The sequence below is a fragment of the Danio aesculapii genome, chromosome 14 (assembly GCF_903798145.1).
Source record: "Danio aesculapii chromosome 14, fDanAes4.1, whole genome shotgun sequence".
NCBI classification, from domain to species: Eukaryota; Metazoa; Chordata; class Actinopteri; order Cypriniformes; family Danionidae; genus Danio; species Danio aesculapii.
The window spans coordinates 43595507-43617845 of NC_079448.1; the positions used below are offsets into that span (position 1 = coordinate 43595507).

Genomic DNA, 22339 nt, shown 5'->3' on the forward strand with positions numbered 1-22339 from the left:
AAAGTATTGTGCATGAAAATAAATGTTTAACAATGTCAATATAACTACTCCAGCCTATACAATGCTGAATATAATCTAATAATGACAAATGTCTCATTTTACCAGTGATAAACAAAAAAGAGCTAATAATGTTGTCAATGACAAATGGCAAGCATTCGTCTCAAACATATAATAATAATAATAATAATAATAATAATAATAATAATAATAATAATAATAATAATAATAATAATAACAATAATAATAACAATAATAATTTAAAGTCTATCCAAGTCCACCATTCCAAGTTTATACAAAATGTAGCATTTTAGCAACAGTAGAACTATAGGTCTAATATTATATTGTTGTTTTACCATATGTTTGAGAATTAACAATGATAATAGTCTACTCATATTAACCTTTATTTTACCTCTTCTTGATTTTAAGCAAAAAAATAATAAAAAATCAAACCTGCATAGGCTTGAACCTGCAACGGAAATACGATTTTTTTTCAACACACTAGTCAACATATTCAACACACAACATAATAGTTTTAATAACTCATTTCTAATCAATGATTTATTTTATCTTTGCCATGATGACAGTAAATAATATTTGACTAGATATTTTTCAAGACACTTCTATACAGCTTAAAGTGACATTTTAAAGGCTTAACTAGGTTAATTAGGTTAACTAGGCAGGTTAGGGTAATTAGGCAAGTTATTGTATAATGATGGTTTGCTCTGTAGACGATCTAATAAAAATATAGCTCAAAGGGGCTAATAATTTTGACCTTAAAATGGTGTTTAAAAAATAAAAACTGCTTTTATTCTAGCCGAAATAAAATAAATAAGACTTTCTCGAGAAGAAAAAATATTATCAGACTTACTGTGAAAATTTCCTTGCTCTGTTAAACATAATTTGAGAAATATTAAAAAATGAGAAAAAAATTCAAAGGGGGCTAATAATTCTGACTTCAACTGTATATATACACAGTACATAAATGTGTGTGTGTTTACTAGTACAAGACCTGAAGCCATCCATTGAGTTAATTCAAATTAGCAAAAAAAAAAAAAGACTTTATACCTATGTTGCTTTCTATAATATCAACTCGTAACCTGATATTTCAGCATGATGCTCATAATGCAGAACATGAAGCCATCGAGAATGAAAACTTGCATGGTTTCTGCTGTGTTTCTGCTGCTGTGTGTTGTGATGTTCATCCTCATTATGATAATTACCATCAGCCTGTGCTTTCATACACTGTAATGTGAGAGGTTGTGATAAAGTGAATGTGTGCTGATAGAGCAGTGATGGGCTCCACTGCTGACTCATGTTTGGCATTAAGAATGATCGTCCCCATAGGGTTTTAATGGCATAAGGATTGCATGACCCTCTGCGTGTTGTCTGTGAATCATGAGGATTGTTGCTTCAGTGCATCTTATTTACAGATGAGCGGGGCTCTTTATGCAGCTGTCTGGATTCATAATAATGGATGTGTTAATTCTTGTGCGAGGGCAATGAAATTTGACATTCATAAGACAGCGGTGATGGAGTGTGCATGTTTTCCACGTGCTGTCGTGGGTTTCCTCCGGGTGCTCCGCTTTCCTCCACAGTCCAAAGACGTATACGCTATAGGTGAATTGGATGAACTAAATTGGCTGTAGTGTGTGAGAGTGTATATGGGTGTTTCCCAGTACTGGCTTGCAGCTGGAAGGGCATCCGCTGCATAAAACATATGCTGGAATAGTTGACAGTTCATTCTCTTGTGATGAGCCCTGATAAATAAGGGATTAAGCCGAAAGAAAATGAATGAATTAATGAGTAACTGGTGAGAAGATAACAGAAGATACTTGTGTATTATTGATTTGGTCTCTTGTAAAATTTTTAAAAAGAGGGATTTTTTAAAATACAAGATGGCAGTACATACTATTACTTTTCATCTAATTTTCTTTTTTGCAAAAGTAACCTTAAAAGTAACCTTAAATTGGTTAATTAGGTTAACTAGGCAAGATAGGTTGGTTGGGCAAGTCATTTGGACAAAAGTGGTTTGTATAGCCATTTGATTTTTTTTCTATTATTAATATATATATATATATATATATATATATATATATATATATATATATATATATATAGATAGATAGATAGATAGATAGATAGATAGATAGATAGATAGATAGATAGATATATATATATATATATATATATATATATATATATATATATATATAGATATAGATATAGATATAGATATAGATAGATAGATAGATAGATAGATAGATATATATATATATATATATATATATATATATATATATATATATATAGATATATATAGATAGATATATATATAGATATATATATATAGATATATATATATATAGATATAGATATATATATATATATATATATAGATATATATATATATATATATATATATATATATATATATATATATATATATATATATATATAGATATATATATATATATATATATATATATATATATATATATATATATATATATATATATATATATATATCTATATATATATATATATATATATCTATATATATATATATATATATATATATATCAAGTTACACAGTAAATTTAGTTCAAAGTTCTTTTATCTGTAATCTTATTTGACAAAACCGTTTATTGTAAATTTGGTTACATTAAAATTGTTAGATTTTTTAAAAATTGATAGTTTTTTATGAATGTAGGTCATTATAATTATTATAAAATATAATGATAGAGGATAATGATATTTTGTATAATGTTTGCATCAGGGAGAATGCAAAATTACTATTAAAATTACTTTTGAATGGACACATTTTTTACTTTTTTTCTGGGTATTATTTAATATAATTTTTAAAATAATAATAATAATAAATATAATATTAATAATAATAATAATAATAATAGTAATAATACATTTTATTTATGATGCACCTTTTTTAAATACAGCAACAAATAAAATGCAACTCAAGCCAGAATTACAAGCCTATGTAAAATTCCAATAACAAGCTAAAAGTCATACCGCAATAATCAATGAAACAATAAAACAGTAAATAAGCAAAAAGATTACAAACTGCATAAAAATGACAGTGATAATCACAAATAAAATACTAAAAAGATAAGCTTTTGAAAACAATTCAGAGAAACGGCGTTCCTGACAATTGTGGGTAATGCATTCCACAATTTAGGTTTTGTTTTGTTTTGTTTTGTCTCATGTCATGTTTTGGCATTTTTGACGTTTAAAATTTTTATTTTAAAGTGTGCTCTCCAAAAAATGGTTCTGTTGCATGTTATGTTTTGTTGCATGTTTTGGCATTTAAAATTTTTATTTTAAATTGTGCTTTAAAAAAAGGGTTTTGTTGCATATTTTGTTGCTCGTTTTGTTGCATGTTTTGATATTTTTAGAATTTAAAATTTTTATTTTAAATTGTGTTCTATAAAAAAAGGTTTTGTTGCATGTTTTGACATTTTTATTTTAAAGTGTGCTCTCCAAAAATGGTTTTGTTGCATGTTTTGTTGTATATTTTGTTGCATATTTTGTTTTGTTGTATGTTTTGACATTTGACATTTTTATTTTAAAGTGTGCTCTCCAAAAATGGTTTAGCTGCATGCTGTGTTTTGTTGCATATTTTGTTGCACATTTTGTTGCATGTTTTGGCATTTTTAGCATTTAAAATTTTTATTTTAAAGTGTGCTCTAGAAAAAAATGGTTTTGTTGCATGTTTTGTTTTGTTGCATGTTTTGACATTTGACATTTTTATTTTAAAGTGTGCTCTCCAAAAAAATGGTTTTGTTGCATGTTTTGTTTTGTTGCATGTTTTGACATTTGACATTTTTATTTTAAAATGTGCTCTCCAAAAAATGGTTTTGTTGCATGTTTTCGCATTTTTAGCATTTAAATTTTTTTTAAGTGTGCTCTAGAATAAAATGGTTTTGTTGCATGTTTTGTTTTGTTGCATGTTTTGACATTTGACATTTTTATTTTAAATTGTGCTCTCCAAAAAAATGGTTGATTAGAAAGTAAATTTGTCTTTTCTCATATGTCCCCCAAAACTCCTCATCATGGCGTTGAATTAATTTCTCTGCTGTTTGAGTTGTACTTGTTGATCTGTTAGTCAGATGCAGTGTGTGTGTGAGACTGAGCAGAGGCGGGCTGATGGTGTGTTGAATCCTGACTGCTGCCCCAGTGCTTCTACTGTCAGCTTCAATCCTGTAGTCTCAGTGCTTTCTGTCCTCACACTGCACTGCTCGTCCTCAGACTGATGCCATTGGTCCTGACTTGCTGTCCCTTAGAGACTCTGCCACACAATCACCAGCAGAGTTTTGGGCTTCACTTCCTTTTAAAAACTTACTCTTTGGAGTCCCAATTTTGATGTGTAGCTTGTAAAGTTTTCCAAATGATCCCTTTGATACACTTGTCTTTAATTAGATGCAGTTGTCATTGACTACTTTTACATGAACATCAGTAGTCAAATTATTTTCCTTAATCTGAATAATAACATGATTAAGGTGTTTACATGAGTTGCTTTTGGAATGTTCCCTTCATGATTCTGTTTTACATGTTATAGCATATAATTCGATTAACTTCATTGCGTCACCGCGCTATCCACGTTTCCTGCTGAGTTTCATGTAATTTCATGCGTTTCATTCTTAATTTGTCGACTTTAACTGCAGTTGGGCACTTTCACTTTCATTCAGGAACATTTCATTCATGCCCCCATGACAAACGAGATATTGGATGCGAGTATGAACTGCTGGAAGAGGGTAGTTATAATGAAATTTGATCCCGCATGCTGTATAAGAAAAAAACCTCTGCATTTCATGATGCAGGTGTCTGTGGTCCTTCACTGACTCGGTGCATAGTGCACGGAAACAGCCGTGTGTGTATGAAATATCCTGTTGCAAAATGCGGCAAAATTCCTACACAATGGTAATAGTTTGATTAGGGTGTTTACATGTCTGTACTGCACTTGAATAATGCGACTAAACTTGGCGTACTCCACATGTCTTAATTCGATTTCTGTTTAGTTTAATTATGACTTTAGTCGGATTAATTTAATTAAAAATGACTGTTTACATGGTAGACTCTTAATCAGAGTATTGTCTTAATCATACTGAAATCGAATTATTGGTGTCCATGTAAACGTACTCATTGACCATGGCCAAAATGTTTTCTTGGTTATATGATTACGACTGGATATTTATTGAGCTGTATTTATTTGGTTCTGGAGCTCCAGATTTTAAAATGGTAAAAATGTTTTTGAAATTGTTTTGGTGAGTTTTACTTTAATGTAAAAGTTTTTATTATCTAAATTTCAATATTTATAATAATAAAATAATTAAATTATGAATAATATAATATAATAATTATTTTGTAACCTATTTTCACAGAATTGTATTTTTTTTCTCATAATTGTGATTTTTAAAGGCTTTCTCACAATTATTACTTTATATTTTACAATTCTGTGATATAAACTTTTGCAATCATGCAAATAAATTAGGAATTGTGGGATGTTAGAATTGTGGAAAGAGTTAGAATTGTGAGGAAAAACTACAAATAAAAAACTACATTTAAAAAATGTCATAGCATGGTAAATACAAGCTTCTTTCTTATCTTTTAATTTACACTTAAAACATTTACTTAACTTATATTATTTCCTAAAAAAAAACTTTTTTTGCCAAAGTGTAAATTTTGCATCACAAGAAAATGACTTTTTTACACAGGGTTTCCACACTTCTTGAAAGTATTTAAATATGTGGATTCAAGGCCTGGAAAGTACTCAAAAACAAACACAGGTCCTTGAAAGTGCTTGAATTAAATTTGTTTATGGTTTTATTTCAACAGCTGTACTTAATTGTCAAAAACAGAACAAAAAAATCTGAGAAATTCTTAATTGTAAATCTTGTACACTGACAAATAATGCACATTTGATCAATATTTCATACTTGATTGTCCGCATTTGATTGTCACCAGTATCTTGAATCCAACAAGTTTTATTAAAGTTCTTTGAAGTTGAAGTCTCATTTTGATGTTACATAAAGATAGTTGCAGTGGTTGATGGTAATAATAAATAAAACTACTGTCCAGAAAGGATGAACAAATGAATTAAATTTACAAATATGATAAAACATTGAATTAAAACAATAACATAAAATACGAGAAAGTAACTACAACAACAACAGCAACAACAAAATAGCAAAAACTAGCAAACAAAATAATCAATTATTCAGTGTCACGGTGGCGCAGTGGGTAGCACAATTGCCTCACAGCAAGAAGGTCAGTGGTTCGAGCCTCGGCTGGGTCAGTTGGCATTTCTTTGAGGAGTTTGCATGTTCTTCCCGTGATTGCGTGGGTTTCCTCTGGGTGCTCCGCTTTCCCCCACAGTCCAAAGACATGCGCTATAGGTGAATTGGGTAAGCTAAATTGTTCATAGTGTATTTGTGTGAATGAGTGTGTATGGATGTTTCCCAGTGATGGGTTGCAGCTGGAAGGGAATCCGCTGTGTAAAACATATGCTGGATAAGTTGGCGGTTCATTCCACTGTGGCGATCCCGGATTAATAAAGGGACTAAGCTGAAAAGAAAATGAATGAATCACTTATCAAAGTCTAACAGAGGTAATGTGTCAAGAAAATGGCCTCAAATATAATCAAAGTCTGCTGGCTTTTTTCTGACAGAATACAATATTTTCTCTGCAGCACTATAGGATACAAGCTCATTGATCCAGTGTTTTTTCTAAGGGGGATTCTCAAAGATACTCTTTTTATTTAAGTAGACATTTTTTTTAAATGCAGTGCTTGCAAGCAAAATAAAATAGCTTTTGTGGTAGGTCAATTGAAGTGAACTGATATCACCTAGAATCCAAATTTTAGGATCTGGATCAATTTGATTATTTGATATTTCAGAAGATGTTGCAATGATAAACTTCCAGAATGTCTCCAAAACTGGACAGCTCCAGAGCATATGAAGAAGTGCCCCAGTAGATATTTTACACCTTTGACAGATGGCAGAGAACTTGGTTCTAAGTTTGTTTAGTCTATAAGGGCGTGTAATACGTCCAATGCAAATTATTAAATACAATTTGTCTGTGTTTAGTGGATAGCAATACAGTTTGTGATGCTTTTAAAAGAGTACTCCAATCACTTTATAAGAACACTCCAAGTCTGATTCTCAATTTTGATTTAATAAAAATCTTTGGTACGCAGGGAGATTGTTATTTAGGTTTTACTGTATATGGAGAAAGTTAAACCCTATGTAGATGCATATCTTAAGTAATCTGTCTTCCAGTAGAGATTTGTTAGGTATGTTAGGGAATGACTCCACTGATTGACTTCTAACCCAATGTCTTATTTGTAAGTGTTTAAAAAATAGTGCTTTACTCTGACATAAATATTAAGTGTAAGTGAAATGTTGGGTACAGTAAGGACTTTAATGGCACTACATATGATGGGATATGAATTACAAAAGTGCTTGATTTAAAATAAATGGTGCTTCAGAAAGTCTTTGAAAGTCATTGAATATGCCGTTCATGAAAGTGTGGAAACCCTGTTTTAGGCATGGGCCGGTGTAAGATCTGACGGTATGATAACCTTGGATAAAAATATCACAGTTTCACAGTATCACGGTATTGTGATTACTGCTCTAAAATATATTCTTTTAAGTGTCTGGGTTAAAAACAAAAACTTTTTTCCCTTTTGAACACAGTATATTTAATTTTGAGAAACATTTAAAGTATTTTAGAAGAGTAAACATGTCAAGCTGGATTAATTATTGACTTCTGCTGTCTTCATTTTTTTTTAAACAGATTTTTTTAAATTTAAAATGGCATCTTTAGATATATTTTCTGCTGAAGATACTGTTGTCCTAAAAAACAACAACAAAAAAAGTAAATAAAAAAATCATGCACATACCTTTGGAACGGTATTGCAGAAAATTTTGACTGTTTTAAAACCTTGACTTTTCCAAACCGCGGTATACCTTGAAAACGGTTATCGCCCCATGCCTACCCTGTTTATATTATTGCTATTATTAATGAACATTTTTAACCTCTTCATGTTTTTTTTGTCCAGCTGTTTGGTGTGCAGAAGTGGAGGAGCGCTTGGTGAACTATTTACTCTCCCCTGACCGGTACAATAAGCTGATCCGACCGGCGGTCAACAAAAGCCAACAGGTCACCATTGCAATCCAAGTGTCCCTTGCTCAGCTTATCAGTGTGGTGGGTCATTAAAAAAAAACAAAAAAAACAAAAAAAAAAAACAAAACAAAACAAAAAAAAAAAAAAAATTAAAAAAAAAAAAAAAAAAAAAAAAATATATATATATATATATATATATATATATATATATATATATATATATATATATATATATATATATATATATATATATATATATAATGCCATACACATCTTTTTATATCACATAATATGTTAATATTTGAATTTCAGAATGAGAGAGAGCAGATCATGACCACCAACTGTTGGCTTACTCAGGTAAGAGCAAACAAGCTTTAATTTGGGTTGGAATAACTGACGACGGGATGTTGAATTATGAGAATAATAGCTGCTACATCTTGAATGAGTATTATGTTCATGATATGGAACTGTAATGTGGTCAAAATCTGCCTGTAATTGCTTTAGCTGTGCGGTTCCTTGGAATGACACCATAGAATGTTCATCAGCCAATCAGAATCAAGCATCCAGGAATCCCATAGTATTGATCTTAGTCTGCAGTGTGGAAGTTTGCTTGTTTTAGTACTTCTGATTCAGTCACCTATGGGACAAATGACTAGGAATAATGAACGGCAGAAAATGGGCAAACTACTTGCTCTACAAACATGTGTGTTCATGACTCATGAGAAGTAGGGCCAGACGGAATCTGTGGACATTTTGCTTTTCTGCACAGAATTTTGTACAAAATCTGCGGATTATGCAGAATGATTTTGGGGGTATGATAACTAAAACCTTAATATATGAACTAAAACGTAATACCTTTTTACCTTGTATTTAATGTTTACAATGCATATCCAATTGGATCCACTTTATTTGGTAAACAAAGCAAGTCTTCTATATAATATATCTACAAAAAGACTAAAAATATTACTTTACAAACTGTATTGTGAATAAATTTTATTAACATTTTCATATTAGTCAATAATTATTATTATATAATTAAAACAGAAATTCACATTTACACAAGTAAATAAACAGAATCAATGATAGGCTAAAAATCTGAGGAAATCTGCAGATTTTTGCTTGCGCAGATTCCATGTGGGCCTAATGATAAGTATAGTAATATAATACGGAAATATCAGTTTACAACATTAAGCAGCATAACGAGCTGTGAGGCCCGAAGTATGGAGCCAAAAAGATTCAAATGGCTGCGCTTGCTCATATTTGAAGAAGAAGGTCAATAAAAACACTTAAAAAGTGTGTGTTATTTCAGGTATGGAATGATTACCGGTTGATGTGGGATCCAGAGGAGTATGAAGGGATGAGGAAAGTTCGCCTTCCCTCTCAACATATATGGCTGCCTGACATCGTCCTGTACAACAAGTAAGACATTATATAGCTCTTAAAAGTCTACATGAAGTAAAAAAACAACAACAACTAATCTTTAATCAAAATCTGACCTCTGCTTCTGCTCGAAATATTTAGTTAGGGGTGGGGTTTTATTTATGTGCTTCTCCTGTCATCTTTCACTCGCAGCAAACCTACAGCTGGAGGGGCGTGGCTAATCATGTTTGGCCCAATCTGTCGAACTGACATCATTAGAGAAGGACTGCCATTCCAGAACAGAAGCAGATGCTCAGGTTTTGGTTAAAGATTACCAAGGGGGGGCGCTGTCGCGCGAGCACGATGCAGACGTGTTTATAGTGAGCTCCTCACAGGTGACATTTCATTTAAATAATAATCAGACCTAGAAGTTAATTTCAAACTTTCTTTTGCTTTAATACGACTTATACATACATTCGGACTGTAAATTTGTGGATATCGTGTGTGGAATGGCTGCTCCTGGCAATAAACGAGGTGGCAAAGATACGCGAGCTAACACAGCTAACATTAGCTCGGCTGACTCACGAGGTACTCACGAGGGAGAATCACTTTCAGCTGAAATGTTTAAACAATCGCTGGAGTCTATGAAAAACGACATTTGTATAAAAATTGAAAGTGCGATCAGCAGTCTGCAATCTGATATCAACGGAGTGAAGGAAGAGTTGACTTCAGCTGTTGCCACAATTCAACAATCGCTTGGCTCACAGGAGGAGCGGCTGAGAGCTGTCGAGGATTCAGCGACAGCAACGAGCAATTCTCTAACGTACCTTGAAACTACCGTGGCTAAACTCCAGACTGAGGTTACGGCTCTGTCTTTAAAGTGTGAAGATCTTGAAAGCAGATCAAGGAGGAATAACATCAGACTGATCGGAATTAGCGAGGGAGAAGAAGGCAACCGTCCAACGGAGTTCGTTTCAAACTTTCTCTGCGACCTGTTGAACATGGAGGAGAAGCCGTTGCTTGATCGAGCTCACAGGTCACTTCAACCAAAGCCCAAACCTGGTCAACCACCCAGGCCCTTCATCATTAGAATCCACTTTTTCCATATTCGTGAACAGATTCTTCAAATGGCGCGTCAAGAAGGAAGGCTGACATACAAGGGAAAGCCCGTCTTTCTCTTTCCTGACCTCACGGCTAACGAGGCTAGGAAAAGAGCGGCTTTCGGAGAAGTGCGCAAATTCATACGGAACGTTGAAGGGGCTCGATTTGGCTTTCGTCATCCCGCCAGATTTCGAATTACCTTGCCGGGTAATACAGAGCAGCTGTTTACGGATCCTAACAAAGCGATGGAATATGTGAAAAACACCCTTGCAGCTGACGTGAGTGGAACAAAGACCAGTGTTCTGCCTGAATAACTGAAAATCATTCGTCGGCTACCTTTTGAGGTGACTGTCCATTCTGGATTTTCTTGCAAGGTACTTTATCTTTGGAATAATCTGGATTGATTGCGTTTTACTTGGACCAGTCCATTATTGTTCTATTATTATTTCACTCTCTGAAAATCAGTCTGAGAACTCTGCATCTGACTGTTTATTAGCCTAACAGCTAGATTTAAAATCTTTTGATGTTGCCATAATTTAAAGCACTATCTGGACACATACTGCACATTGTGGTCTGCGTGCTAATTTTTTTTTCTCACCTGAGGACGCGCTTGTCTGAGTTTATTTTCACTAGCGCATTCTAGACGACAAGTTCATCGTCCGTGTTTTTTGTCTCATGGGGTTTTGTATACACCTGGTTAAGGGAGGTGTTGAAGTGGGTGGGGGATATCAACGTGTTGTAGTTCAGAATTTTGTTTTATTTTATTCTATTATTTTTTTCTCCTGTTTTTTTTATGTTGTGGCTACTTATATTTTACACAATCCATTCTGCCTGCTAAGCCTTAAAATATCTCTATATATTTTCAGTAATTTATCTAAAAAGTATATCAATAAGTAAAATCATAAATTTTGTAAGCTGGAATGTGAAAGGACTTGGTCGTCCCACTAAGCTTAACAAAGTGATCAATCACTTGGATAATTTGCAAGCTAAAATAGTCTTCTTACAGGAAACACATCTCAATGTTTCTGACCACACCAAGTTACGTAGAAAATGGGTCTCACAATCTTTTCATTCCTTATTTACCAGTAGAGCAAGGGGAGTGGCTATTCTTATTCATAAAGATATTCCTTTTAATACATCAGATGTGCTGGCTGACCGTAATGGTAGATATATCATTGTCTCTGGGTCACTTTTTAATACTCCGGTTGTACTGGCTAATATCTACGCACCAAACTTTGATGATGATAATTTTTTTATTAAATTCCTCTCCCTCTTACCAAATTTACATTCAAGATATCTGATTATTGGGGGAGATTTCAACCTCTGTTTGAATCCTCAACTTGACAAAGCATCTTTAAGGGGAACAGCTCTCTCAAAGTCAGCAAAAATTATAAATTCCTTTCTTAATGATTATGCAGTTACAGATGTCTGGCGATTCTTGAATCCACATACACGTGGTTATTCCTTCTTCTCTCATGCTCATCAGAGTTTTTCTCGGATTGACTACTTTTTAATTGACAACAAACTTTTACCGTGTGTTCAACATTGCGCTTACAATGCAATAGTCATCTCGGATCATTCTCCTCTCACATTAGGACTTAAATTTGAGTGTAGAAATGTTCAGCGTCCACTTTGGAGGCTAAATGTTCGTCTATTAACCACTGAGGATTTTGTCCAGATTATTTCCTCCCAAATAGACTTTTTTGTCCAGGTTAATGCTTCCCCAGACATTACACATAGCACACTTTGGGATACATTTAAAGCCTATATTAGAGGTCAAATTATATCTTATGTGTCATTTGAAAGGAATAAATATAAAAAATCCATTGCGGATCTGACAGATCAAATCTCCCAGTTAGAAAATCAATATGTAAATAGACCTTCTCCAAACATACTTAAAGAATATCTCCTCTTAAAAGCTGATTTTGACACACTTTCTACTGTTACAACAGAGGAGATGCTAATAAAATCAAGACATGCTTATTACGAGTATGGGGATAAGGCACATAGGCTTTTAGCTCACCAGCTTCGACAGTCCTCTGCCTCCCATATAATCTCTTCTATTAAAGCAAATGATATCCTACTGTCAGATCACTGTGAAATCAATAACGCATTTTTGGAATTTTATCGGTTATTGTATTCTTCTGAACAAACTTCTAATCAGGTGGACTTTCATAATTTTTTCCAAGATCTTTCAGTACCTCGCATTAGTTCTGCAGATATGAAATTTCTGGACAGCCCTATTTCTTTAGATGAAGTTCACAATGCTATATCAGCAATGCAAAGTGGTAAAAGTCCTGGACCAGATGGCCTACCAGCTGAATTTTTAAAGACATTTTCTGGACAACTAGCTCCTCTTTTACTAAATATGTACAAAGAATCATTTGATCTAACTTGTCTTCCTCAGACTTTGCGAGAAGCTTCAATTTCTTTAATTTTGAAAAAGGACAAAGACCCTCAGTTATGCAGTTCATATCGACCAATATCACTTTTAAATGCTGATGTAAAAATTTTAGCCAAAATTCTTGCTCTACGATTAGAAACTATTCTTCCTAAAATTATTTCTTCTGACCAAACTGGCTTTGTTAAAAACAGATTTTCATTCTTCAATGTCAGGCGATTATTTAATGTCATTTATCATCCTATGTCTTCATCTGTACCTGAAGTCTTGATTTCACTTGACGCAGAGAAGGCTTTTGATAGAGTGGAGTGGGATTATTTAATTCATGCTCTTAAGAGTTTTGGCTTTGGAGATAATTTTATATCTTGGGTCAGTTTATTGTACAAAGCCCCACTTGCCTCTGTTCGTACCAATAACGTTTCTTCTGCATATTTTCAGATTAATCGAGGCACAAGGCAGGGCTGCCCTCTCTCGCCTTTATTATTTGCAGTTGCAATAGAGCCTTTGGCCATTGCATTGCGTCAAAATACAAATATAGCTGGTATAATAAGAGGGGGACAAGAGCATAAAGTGTCTCTATATGCAGACGATTTGTTGCTTTACGTTTCTGATCCATCTAAATCCTTACCTCATATTCTCAAAACGTTTGATGTGTTTGGCAGGCTATCTGGCTATAAATTAAATTTACAGAAAAGTGAAATATTTCCCATCAATAATGCTGCCCGTGAGTTCTCCTTTACATCTTTCCCATTCAAGATATCAAATTCATTTATATACCTCGGCATACGTTTATCTAACGCTTACTTTAAGCTCTTCGCTGAAAACTTTATCTCCCTATTGGAGCGAGTTGAACAAGAGTTAAAGCGTTGGACCTCTCTTCCATTATCAGTCGCAGGTCGAATAAACTCTATTAAAATGAATGTGCTACCTAAGTTCATCTATTTATTTCAATGTGTTCCAGTGTTTATTCCCAATTCCTTTTTTCGTAGGCTGGACAGTGCTCTCACTTCATTTATATGGAATGGTAAACCTGCTAGAATGCGTAAAAGTCTTTTGCAACATCATAAATCTATAGGTGGAATGTCTTTACCTAGTTTTAGATGTTACTACTGGGCTTCAAATATTCGTCCTATACTTCACTGGCTTTACGAAGATCCTGGGGCTGATGCTTTATCATGGATAGCCATCGAGTCTACCTCATGCTTGCCCTCTTCCCTAGCAGCCTTAGTTTATGCTCCTCTTTCCTTCCCTTATGACAAATTTACCAAAAATTTGCTGGTAAGATCCACACTTAAAATTTGGAAACAAATTAGACGTCATTTTGGTTGGCAAACCATATCTCCAAAATCTCCCATTCATTCTAATCCGGTTTTTAGACCATCAATAATTGATAAATCATTTGCTTCCTGGCAAACTAGAGGTGTTAAGGAAATAAATGACTTATACCATGAGGGAATTTTCTCTTCATTTCAGCAGCTTCGCGAAAAGTTTAATATTCCAAATAACAACTTTTTCCGCTATCTCCAAATCCGTGATTTTGTGCGTAAAATGTTCCCTCATTTTCCGGCATCGCCTCCTTGCTCCTCATTTGATAATTTACTGGAGAAGCCGACAATTTGGAAAGGGGTTATATCATCACTCTACTATAAAATTATGGCACCAACTGATACATCCCATTCCCAAATAAAATCTGTGTGGGAAGACGATCTGGGAATCACAATTTCAGATGAGGATTGGGAATCAGTCTTATACAGAATTCACAAGTCCTCTGTCTGTGCAAGACATGGATTTCTGCAGTGCAAAATTGTGCATCGTGTACACTGGACAAACCTAAAGCTCTCAAAGCACTTTCAGCACATAGATCCGGCCTGTAATCGCTGTAATTCCACCCCAGCCACGCATGCACATATGTTTTGGTCTTGTATAAAGCTTAATTGCTTTTGGCACACTATTTTTAAAACTATATCTGGTTTTTTGGGTATATCTATCTCCCCTTGCCCACTGATTGCCATTTTTGGAATTTTGCCTACGTCGTATAACCTTACAAAAATACAATCTGATTGCATAGCTTTTATTGTGCTCCTGGCCAAACGACTAATATTGCTTAGGTGGAAGGATCAGAAACCTCCAACCCCAACACAGTGGATCCGTGATGTCCTCTTCTTTGTAAAGTTGGAAAAAATTAGACTGTCTAGAGGTTCATCTAACCAGTTTCAGAAAATTTGGGACCCATTTAGGAAATATATCCAAGAACATGTTTTATTGTCAACTACAGACCAAGTCCTTGTTCCAGCAAATTGATTTTCTTTCTTTCCTAATTGCAAATTAGAGTGTATTGTGTGCTTCAGATTATACAATTGTAGTTTTTGTTAAGCCACATTATTATTATTTACATTTCTCTTTGTTGGTATTTTTATTTTTTTATTTATTTATTATATTTTTTTTTTGTATTTTTATTTTTTTCTCATTGTGTGTGCTTAAGTTGATATTATTTATACTTTTAATTAGAAATATATTTTTGCTTTTGTCATCCTTTTTTTTTTTACTGTAATTTGCTATAAAAGTCATAAATAAATAAATAAAAAAAAAAAAAAAAAAAAAAAGATTACCAAAACAAATAGATTTTTTTTTTAACTTGCATGGATTATTTGTTCACCATAAATGGGACCTATTATGCAAAAATCACCTTTAAACACAGCTGTGTGGCAACAGTGTGTGTGATTATAGCCAGCCTCTAATGGTAAACATGAATTAACTAGATTTTTTATAAGCACACTACATAAAAAAGGATGCACAAATGACCACTGTATAAACTACCTTCTTTTGACATTTTCGTTTTTCCACAGAGATAATGTTAGTCCTGTTTTCAGGGGTGGATTTAGGCCCCCCAATAAATACCTAGAATTTTTAATAATTATATATAATGGCGTTTTGTAACATGTTGTTTGGTGAGTGTCTAACAAATACAATTTTACCCTAATTATTACATCCATGCAAATGTGTCCCCCACACCCCAATCATGGATCAGTCCAGCATTCAAATCAGATGAAGATTTAGTTTAAAAAACCAAATAGTTTATTCAATGTTTTTAGTTATGAATTCATTTTAAGCAAACAGATAATCTAAAATATATTGATTGCATTAAGATAAAAATAGTGAAAACAAGACTGAGTCATATATGAAAAAGGCAGCTAAAAAAATAAATACAATATAAATATGAAGGGTGCATATTACTTTAGGACTACTAGGTCCTGTGGCTGGAACTGCTTAGGGCCCCCCAATCACTAAATCTGCCCCTTGAATCTGCTGCTTTGCTGAGGCATAGATGTTTGTAGCTCCGCCCTGTTTTTAAAAAAAGAGCACAATCTCATTTGAATTTAAAGCAACATTCACCAAAATGGCATAATTTGGATCAAAGCCTAAAAGGGGCAGTTATAACAAATAATTTGTGTGTATTTTGAGCTGTAACTTCACATACACACTCTGGGGACATCAGAGACTTATTTTACACATTGTAAAAAGGGGCATAATAGATCCCCTTTAAGACTAACAATGTGCACTAGTAAAATAAACATTGTAAATTTTGATTTGATGCAGACTTTAAGATGAGACTTTTATAAGACCTTATGATGCATTATAAAAACAGGCTTCTTGGATATTAGACCTTCATTTCCTCACACTCATATCATTCTAATGCAACTTACTTTCTTCTGCGGGGAAAAAAGTCAGAATTTTAAAAGTTTGATTCAACTGTTTTATTAATTCAAGGGGGCACAAAACCACACTGGACCTCATTGACTTTCAGTGTATGGGGAAAAATGGATTTTGAAATTTTTATCTTGTGTGTGCTGCAGAAGAAAAAGTCAAACCGGTTTGGAGTGACATGAGGGTGTGTAAGTGATGACAGATGCTTCGTTTTTGCTGAACTATTCCTTTAAATAATTTATTAGAGGTTTTAGTAATGCAAAGGTTGAATCTTTATAAAAAATACAGGTGGCAGCAGGAGACCTTATGTTATGATTTTTTTTTTACATTGATGCATTGATGCAGAATTTAGGCAAAGTTTCACTTTTTCCAAGGACAGAGTTACTGCAATAATCTCAAGGACTGAGATCATACTGACACTGTTTTTTTCACATGATGGTCAATAGGGCTGGCCGGTGTTCTGAGTTTTTACAAAATATCTATATATATTTTTATAAACTGTCAAATATAAAAGCTTAGGTGCATTTTCATCAAGGTGTTAGAACTGAGGCCTCATGGTGGCCAGTCGACATTTCTGTGTGGAGTTTGCATGTTCCCCCCTTGTTCACATGGGTTTCCTCTGGGTGGTCCGGTTTTACCCACAGTCCAAATACATGCACTATAAGTGAATTGGATAAACTAAATTGGCCGTAGTGTATGAGTGTATGTGAATGTGAGACAGAAATGACTATAATTGGCCATGAAGGTCATCGGTTCACCGAACTCACCTCTGATTACTGAGTGTAACCACAGATACACGGATACTGTATTCATTTGCCTTTAATATGAACATTGCTTCATTGGAAATAGGGCTGAACAATACAGTGTATCAATTGAGCTTTGATATCGAATTGTGTGTATCTGCAATAGTCACATTGCAGGATTTGATTATTTATTAAAGATTAAAAGATATTATCATTTTAGATAATCATTTTTACATTTGATTGTTCTGTATTTGAATACTGTTCGATCTCCAGAAAACCATAAAGCACTGTTTATTTATTTATTTTGCTTGTAATTTATTATAATTTATGCAGATGCACTCCATTAAAAAAAGATGTGATCAAAACAGTCGATTTAAATGAACTTAATCTTTCAATATAGATCAATTCAAATCATCTGGTGATATTATATTCATATCGCAATATATCGCTGCAAAAAAAAAATCACAATGTCAGATTTTTCCAATATTGTGCAGCCCTAATTGGCAGGGCTGGATTAAGCAATGGGCATTATGGGCACAGGGCAGGCCCAGGGACCCGTGCGCGCTTGGGGCCCCCTGTGGGGGGAGAAAAAATGCCACTTTCAGAGTGTCTGTTTAGGCTAAGTGCACATTGCGCATCTTGTTGGAATAAGCTATTTGCACTATTTTCGCTCATGACATTCCTGATTGACAGAGACAATTTTACTAAAGAGCGCCACTTACAAAAGTGAGAGTGGCGTAGCTCATGGAGTGCATGGCAACATTTTCTCTCCAAAAAGTTACACATCAGATTAGAAATAGATTTATTTTTAATAGGTAGGAAACAAAACTATATAAATGAAATTGTGATAAAAAATCACAAGTGCCTCGTGGGTATTTAATAATGTTTAGCCTATTTCATGTGTGAATAAACAGCATCTAAATAGTTATTTTAAATATTAAATAAAGAGTTATTTTCCACCTGGTTTTAAATGTTAGTGGCATCTTAGTAGAATTCATGTGTGTTTACAATGTTAGTCGCCTTCTTCCGAACCCTGGTTCGCCTGTTAATACTTCACACATATTTGGAGAACATTTAATGGGACATGCCTTAATAAAGGTGCCTCCCTTTCTGTAAAAACCACATTGCTTAGACAACTATATATTTCCTCTCACCCAATAGTCGCAATCCTGTATAATAATAATAATAATAATAATAATAATAATAATAATAATTATTATTATTATTATCATTATCATTATATTTATATTATAAAAAGTGTACAGATTTTTTTTAACTAAACTGAATGCTGTAATTGGTAAAGTGTGGAAACGTCAGTTTTGAAATAACCCATGCTGAATTCAGTGGACTGTAGTGTAGTAGTTGTCTTGGAACCGACAAGTGGATTTAGCAAACGCACAAGAAAAAGACGAGAGGAACGCATCTTTATTAAGGCATGTTCCATACACACCTTCTTCAAACAGACCAATGATCAGGAGTATGAGGGTACAGAAGCAAGTTACTTTAGCAAGCTAACGTTAACCAGGCAGGGGAGAATAACGGTAGTGCAGCGCAGACTGGATTTATCATGTGTCTGAATAGGAGAGAGAGAGACAGACAGAAAAGAGAGAGACGGGAGAGAGAAAGAGAGAGAGAGAGAGAGAGAGAGATGGGAGAGAAGAGGTATAGTGTGTGTGATTTTGGATACTTTCAGGTTTATAATCAGGTTGACTTATGCTGTTTGCCTACTTTTCATCATGAGGAGAATAGAGAAGATACAGGGAGGGAATCATTAGGTGTGTGTAGAACTAAATTGGACCAGCATTATGTTATATGCCAATAATATGCTTATAAGTTTGTAGAAGTCATACGTTGTATACCTTTTAAATATATACATTTTATATAAGAATATATACAGTTGAAGTCAGAATTATTAGCACCCCAGGATTATTAGCCCCACCGTTTATTTTTTCCCCAAATTTCTCTTTAATAGAGAGATTTTATCAACAGATTTCTAAAGATAATAGTTTTAATAACTCATTTCTAATAACTGATTTAATTTTATCTTTGCCATGATGACAGTAAATAATATTTGACTAGATATTTTTCAAGACACTTCTATACAGCTTAAAGTGACATTTAAAGACTTAACTAGGTTAATTAGTGTAACTAGGCAGGTTAGGGTAATTAGGCAAGTTATTGTATAGTGATGGTTTGTTCTGTAGACAGTAGAAAAAAAATACAGCTTAAAGGGGCTAATAATTTTGACCTTAAAATGGTTTTTAAAAGATTTTAAAATAAAGATTTAAATGTAAAAGATTTAAAAATATGTAAAAGATTTTAAACTGCTTTTATTCCAGCCAAAATAAAACAAATAAGACTTTCTCCAGAAGAAAAAATATTATCAGACATACTGTGAAAATGTCCTTGCTCTGTTAAACATCATTATCTGGTAAATATTTAAAAAAGGAAAAAAATTCAAAGGGGGCTAATAATTCTGACTTACACTGTATATAAGTATACTAAAAAAACAATAATTTTCACTAGCTTTATTAGTATTTTTTTCAAAGTGTGCTTTATATGCTTTAAAAATAAGTTAAATCGTTGTAGACTTTAAATATATGTACTATAAATAATTTACTTAAAAGTGTGTTAAATACATTACAGATCAATTTTATTAAAACTTTATTCTATTATTTTTATTTTTTAATTAAACTGTAAGGGTTCGGCCGGGTAGGGGGCCCTACAAGACAATGGCTGCGTCCGATACCACCTACTACTCAGTAGGTACTGCATTTGAATTTAAACGTACTCGGCCGTTAGAAAAGTATGTTTTATACTGTATGAATGTGAGAAGTATGAATGAAAATTTGCATGTACCACGTCCGCCATTTTGTCATGGTCACGTGACCTACCTGCGTCAGTTGCGTCGCTTCACTCCCATTCATGAATTCTCTCACGGGGCATCATGGGAAGTCATCTGGGTACTTTTCGCATACTGATTTCAGCATACTGTATAGTATGGGAGTATGTGTATTTGGACGCAGCCAATGTGCCCAGGGGCATCTGAATTCTTAATCCGGGCCTGCTAATTGGACAGCATAGTGTAGCATATAAGAAGTGTACAAATACAGATTTTTAAAATATAAAAATAAAGATAATACTTGCATATTTATCTGAAAAATACAGAAATGTGATTTCTCACCCAGCCCTAATGATAAGCTGACACTCAGCATAAGAGTATCAACTTTGAGTTTCACCTTTATTTTTATCCACACAAGCAAAATAAGATACTCACCTTTACTTAAAACAACATATTGAAAGCGGTGTGTTTGTCATTTTTAGTGCTGATGGGACATATGAGGTGTCTTTCTACTCCAATGCGGTCGTGTCAAATAACGGTGAGGTTGCCTGGCTTCCACCGGCCATTTATAAGAGTGCCTGTAAAATCGAGGTCCGGGACTTTCCTTTTGACCAGCAAAACTGCACGCTCAAGTTCCGCTCTTGGACGTACGACCACACAGAAATAGACCTCATATTACTGTCAGACTTCGCCAGTCGAGACGACTTCAAGCCGAGTGGCGAATGGGACATCATCTCCTTGCCTGGACGCAAAAACGAAGACCCAAATGACGTCACGTATTTGGATATAACCTACGATTTCATCATCAGACGCAAGCCACTGTTTTACACCATTAACCTGATCATCCCTTGTGTCCTCATCACCTCATTGGCCATCTTGGTTTTTTATCTCCCGTCAGACTGTGGGGAGAAAATCACATTGTGTATTTCGGTTCTTCTGGCCTTGACTGTGTTTCTCCTACTGATCTCTAAAATCGTACCCCCCACATCACTCGCTGTTCCCCTCATCGGAAAGTATTTAATGTTCACAATGGTGTTAGTGACTTTTTCTATCGTTACGAGTGTGTGTGTGCTGAACGTGCACCATCGATCTCCAAGCACACACTCTATGCCCAAATGGGTGAAGTACTACTTTCTGGTGCGTTTGCCTGCTTTTCTTTTCATGCGACGGCCGGGAGAGTCCAACAAACGGGATCGGTTTCGCAGGAAGCACCAGCAGTGCTCTTCGTCTGATGTCCCAGTGAAGAGCGAGGCTGATGAGGGTGATTCCACCTTCTTCGTGAACGAGGATTCAGCCAATCACATTGGATGGAGAGCAGGAGAGCTGCAGGAGAACAGCGAGTTTCGCAAGCGGATGGCGGTGAAGTGCTCAACGGACATGGAGGAGGCTGTGAAGGGGGTGAGATACATCGCTGACAAGATGAAGAACGAGGATGATGACGAAGGGGTGAGTTTTATATATGTGTGTGGTAAAATACGTACACAACAAATGACATTTGCTGGTTGCACCTACTTATTTAAAATGAGCTGAAACAATACAGTTTTTAAAGGTTTAAGACTCCCTCGAGTACTTTTTTTGAGATTTGAACAGATTTGTGTGTGTTGAGCATGATTTAAGACAATGCTAGCACCTGTCAGCTTTAATTGTGGGGAAAACTGGATAATTTTGAGCTTTTGTCAGCTAGTTTCGTCTTCCCAATTTAAAATCATTTTTGGGGCGGGATCAAAATCAGTGGCATAGTGCGAATCTGCTAGTGGAGTGATGCTGCGTCGGTTTCTCATTATTATTCATAGCTAAGTTTTCTTATCCTATGAGAAGACATAGACTGCTTTTTGATTATTCATGAGAGCACATGCTTTTTGAAGGCAAGGCAGACCTGACATACTGTGAGACCCAATGACTGGGTGAGACCGTGTCCAAACACGGCACACAGTATTAAGCCGTTCATGAAGGCTCGTATGTGTTTGTTTTCATGATCCGCGGGGTTTGTTGCATGTTTTTCCCTGCGATGCTGTCAGGGTCGATACAGCAAAGCTGTTGGTTTGCAGC

At 34.4% G+C, this 22339-nt stretch overlaps 1 protein-coding gene across 2 annotated transcripts in view; it reads left to right on the plus strand.

Moving 5' to 3' along the window:
* The window catches only part of chrnb5b (cholinergic receptor, nicotinic, beta 5b), a 45214-nt gene that overhangs the window by 19076 nt on the left and 3799 nt on the right, over positions 1-22339 (plus strand). Inside the window, exons 2-5 of one of the 2 annotated variants that reach the window (XM_056472518.1) lie at positions 8075-8220; positions 8452-8496; positions 9449-9558; positions 20773-21736. In XM_056472518.1, coding sequence (XP_056328493.1) covers positions 8470-8496; positions 9449-9558; positions 20773-21736 — 1101 coding nt within the window. In that variant the 5' untranslated portion in view covers positions 8075-8220; positions 8452-8469. Of the gene's footprint in view, positions 1-8074; positions 8221-8430; positions 8497-9448; positions 9559-20772; positions 21737-22339 lie in introns of those variants that run through there. The other variant, XM_056472517.1, reaches the window with a different exon arrangement.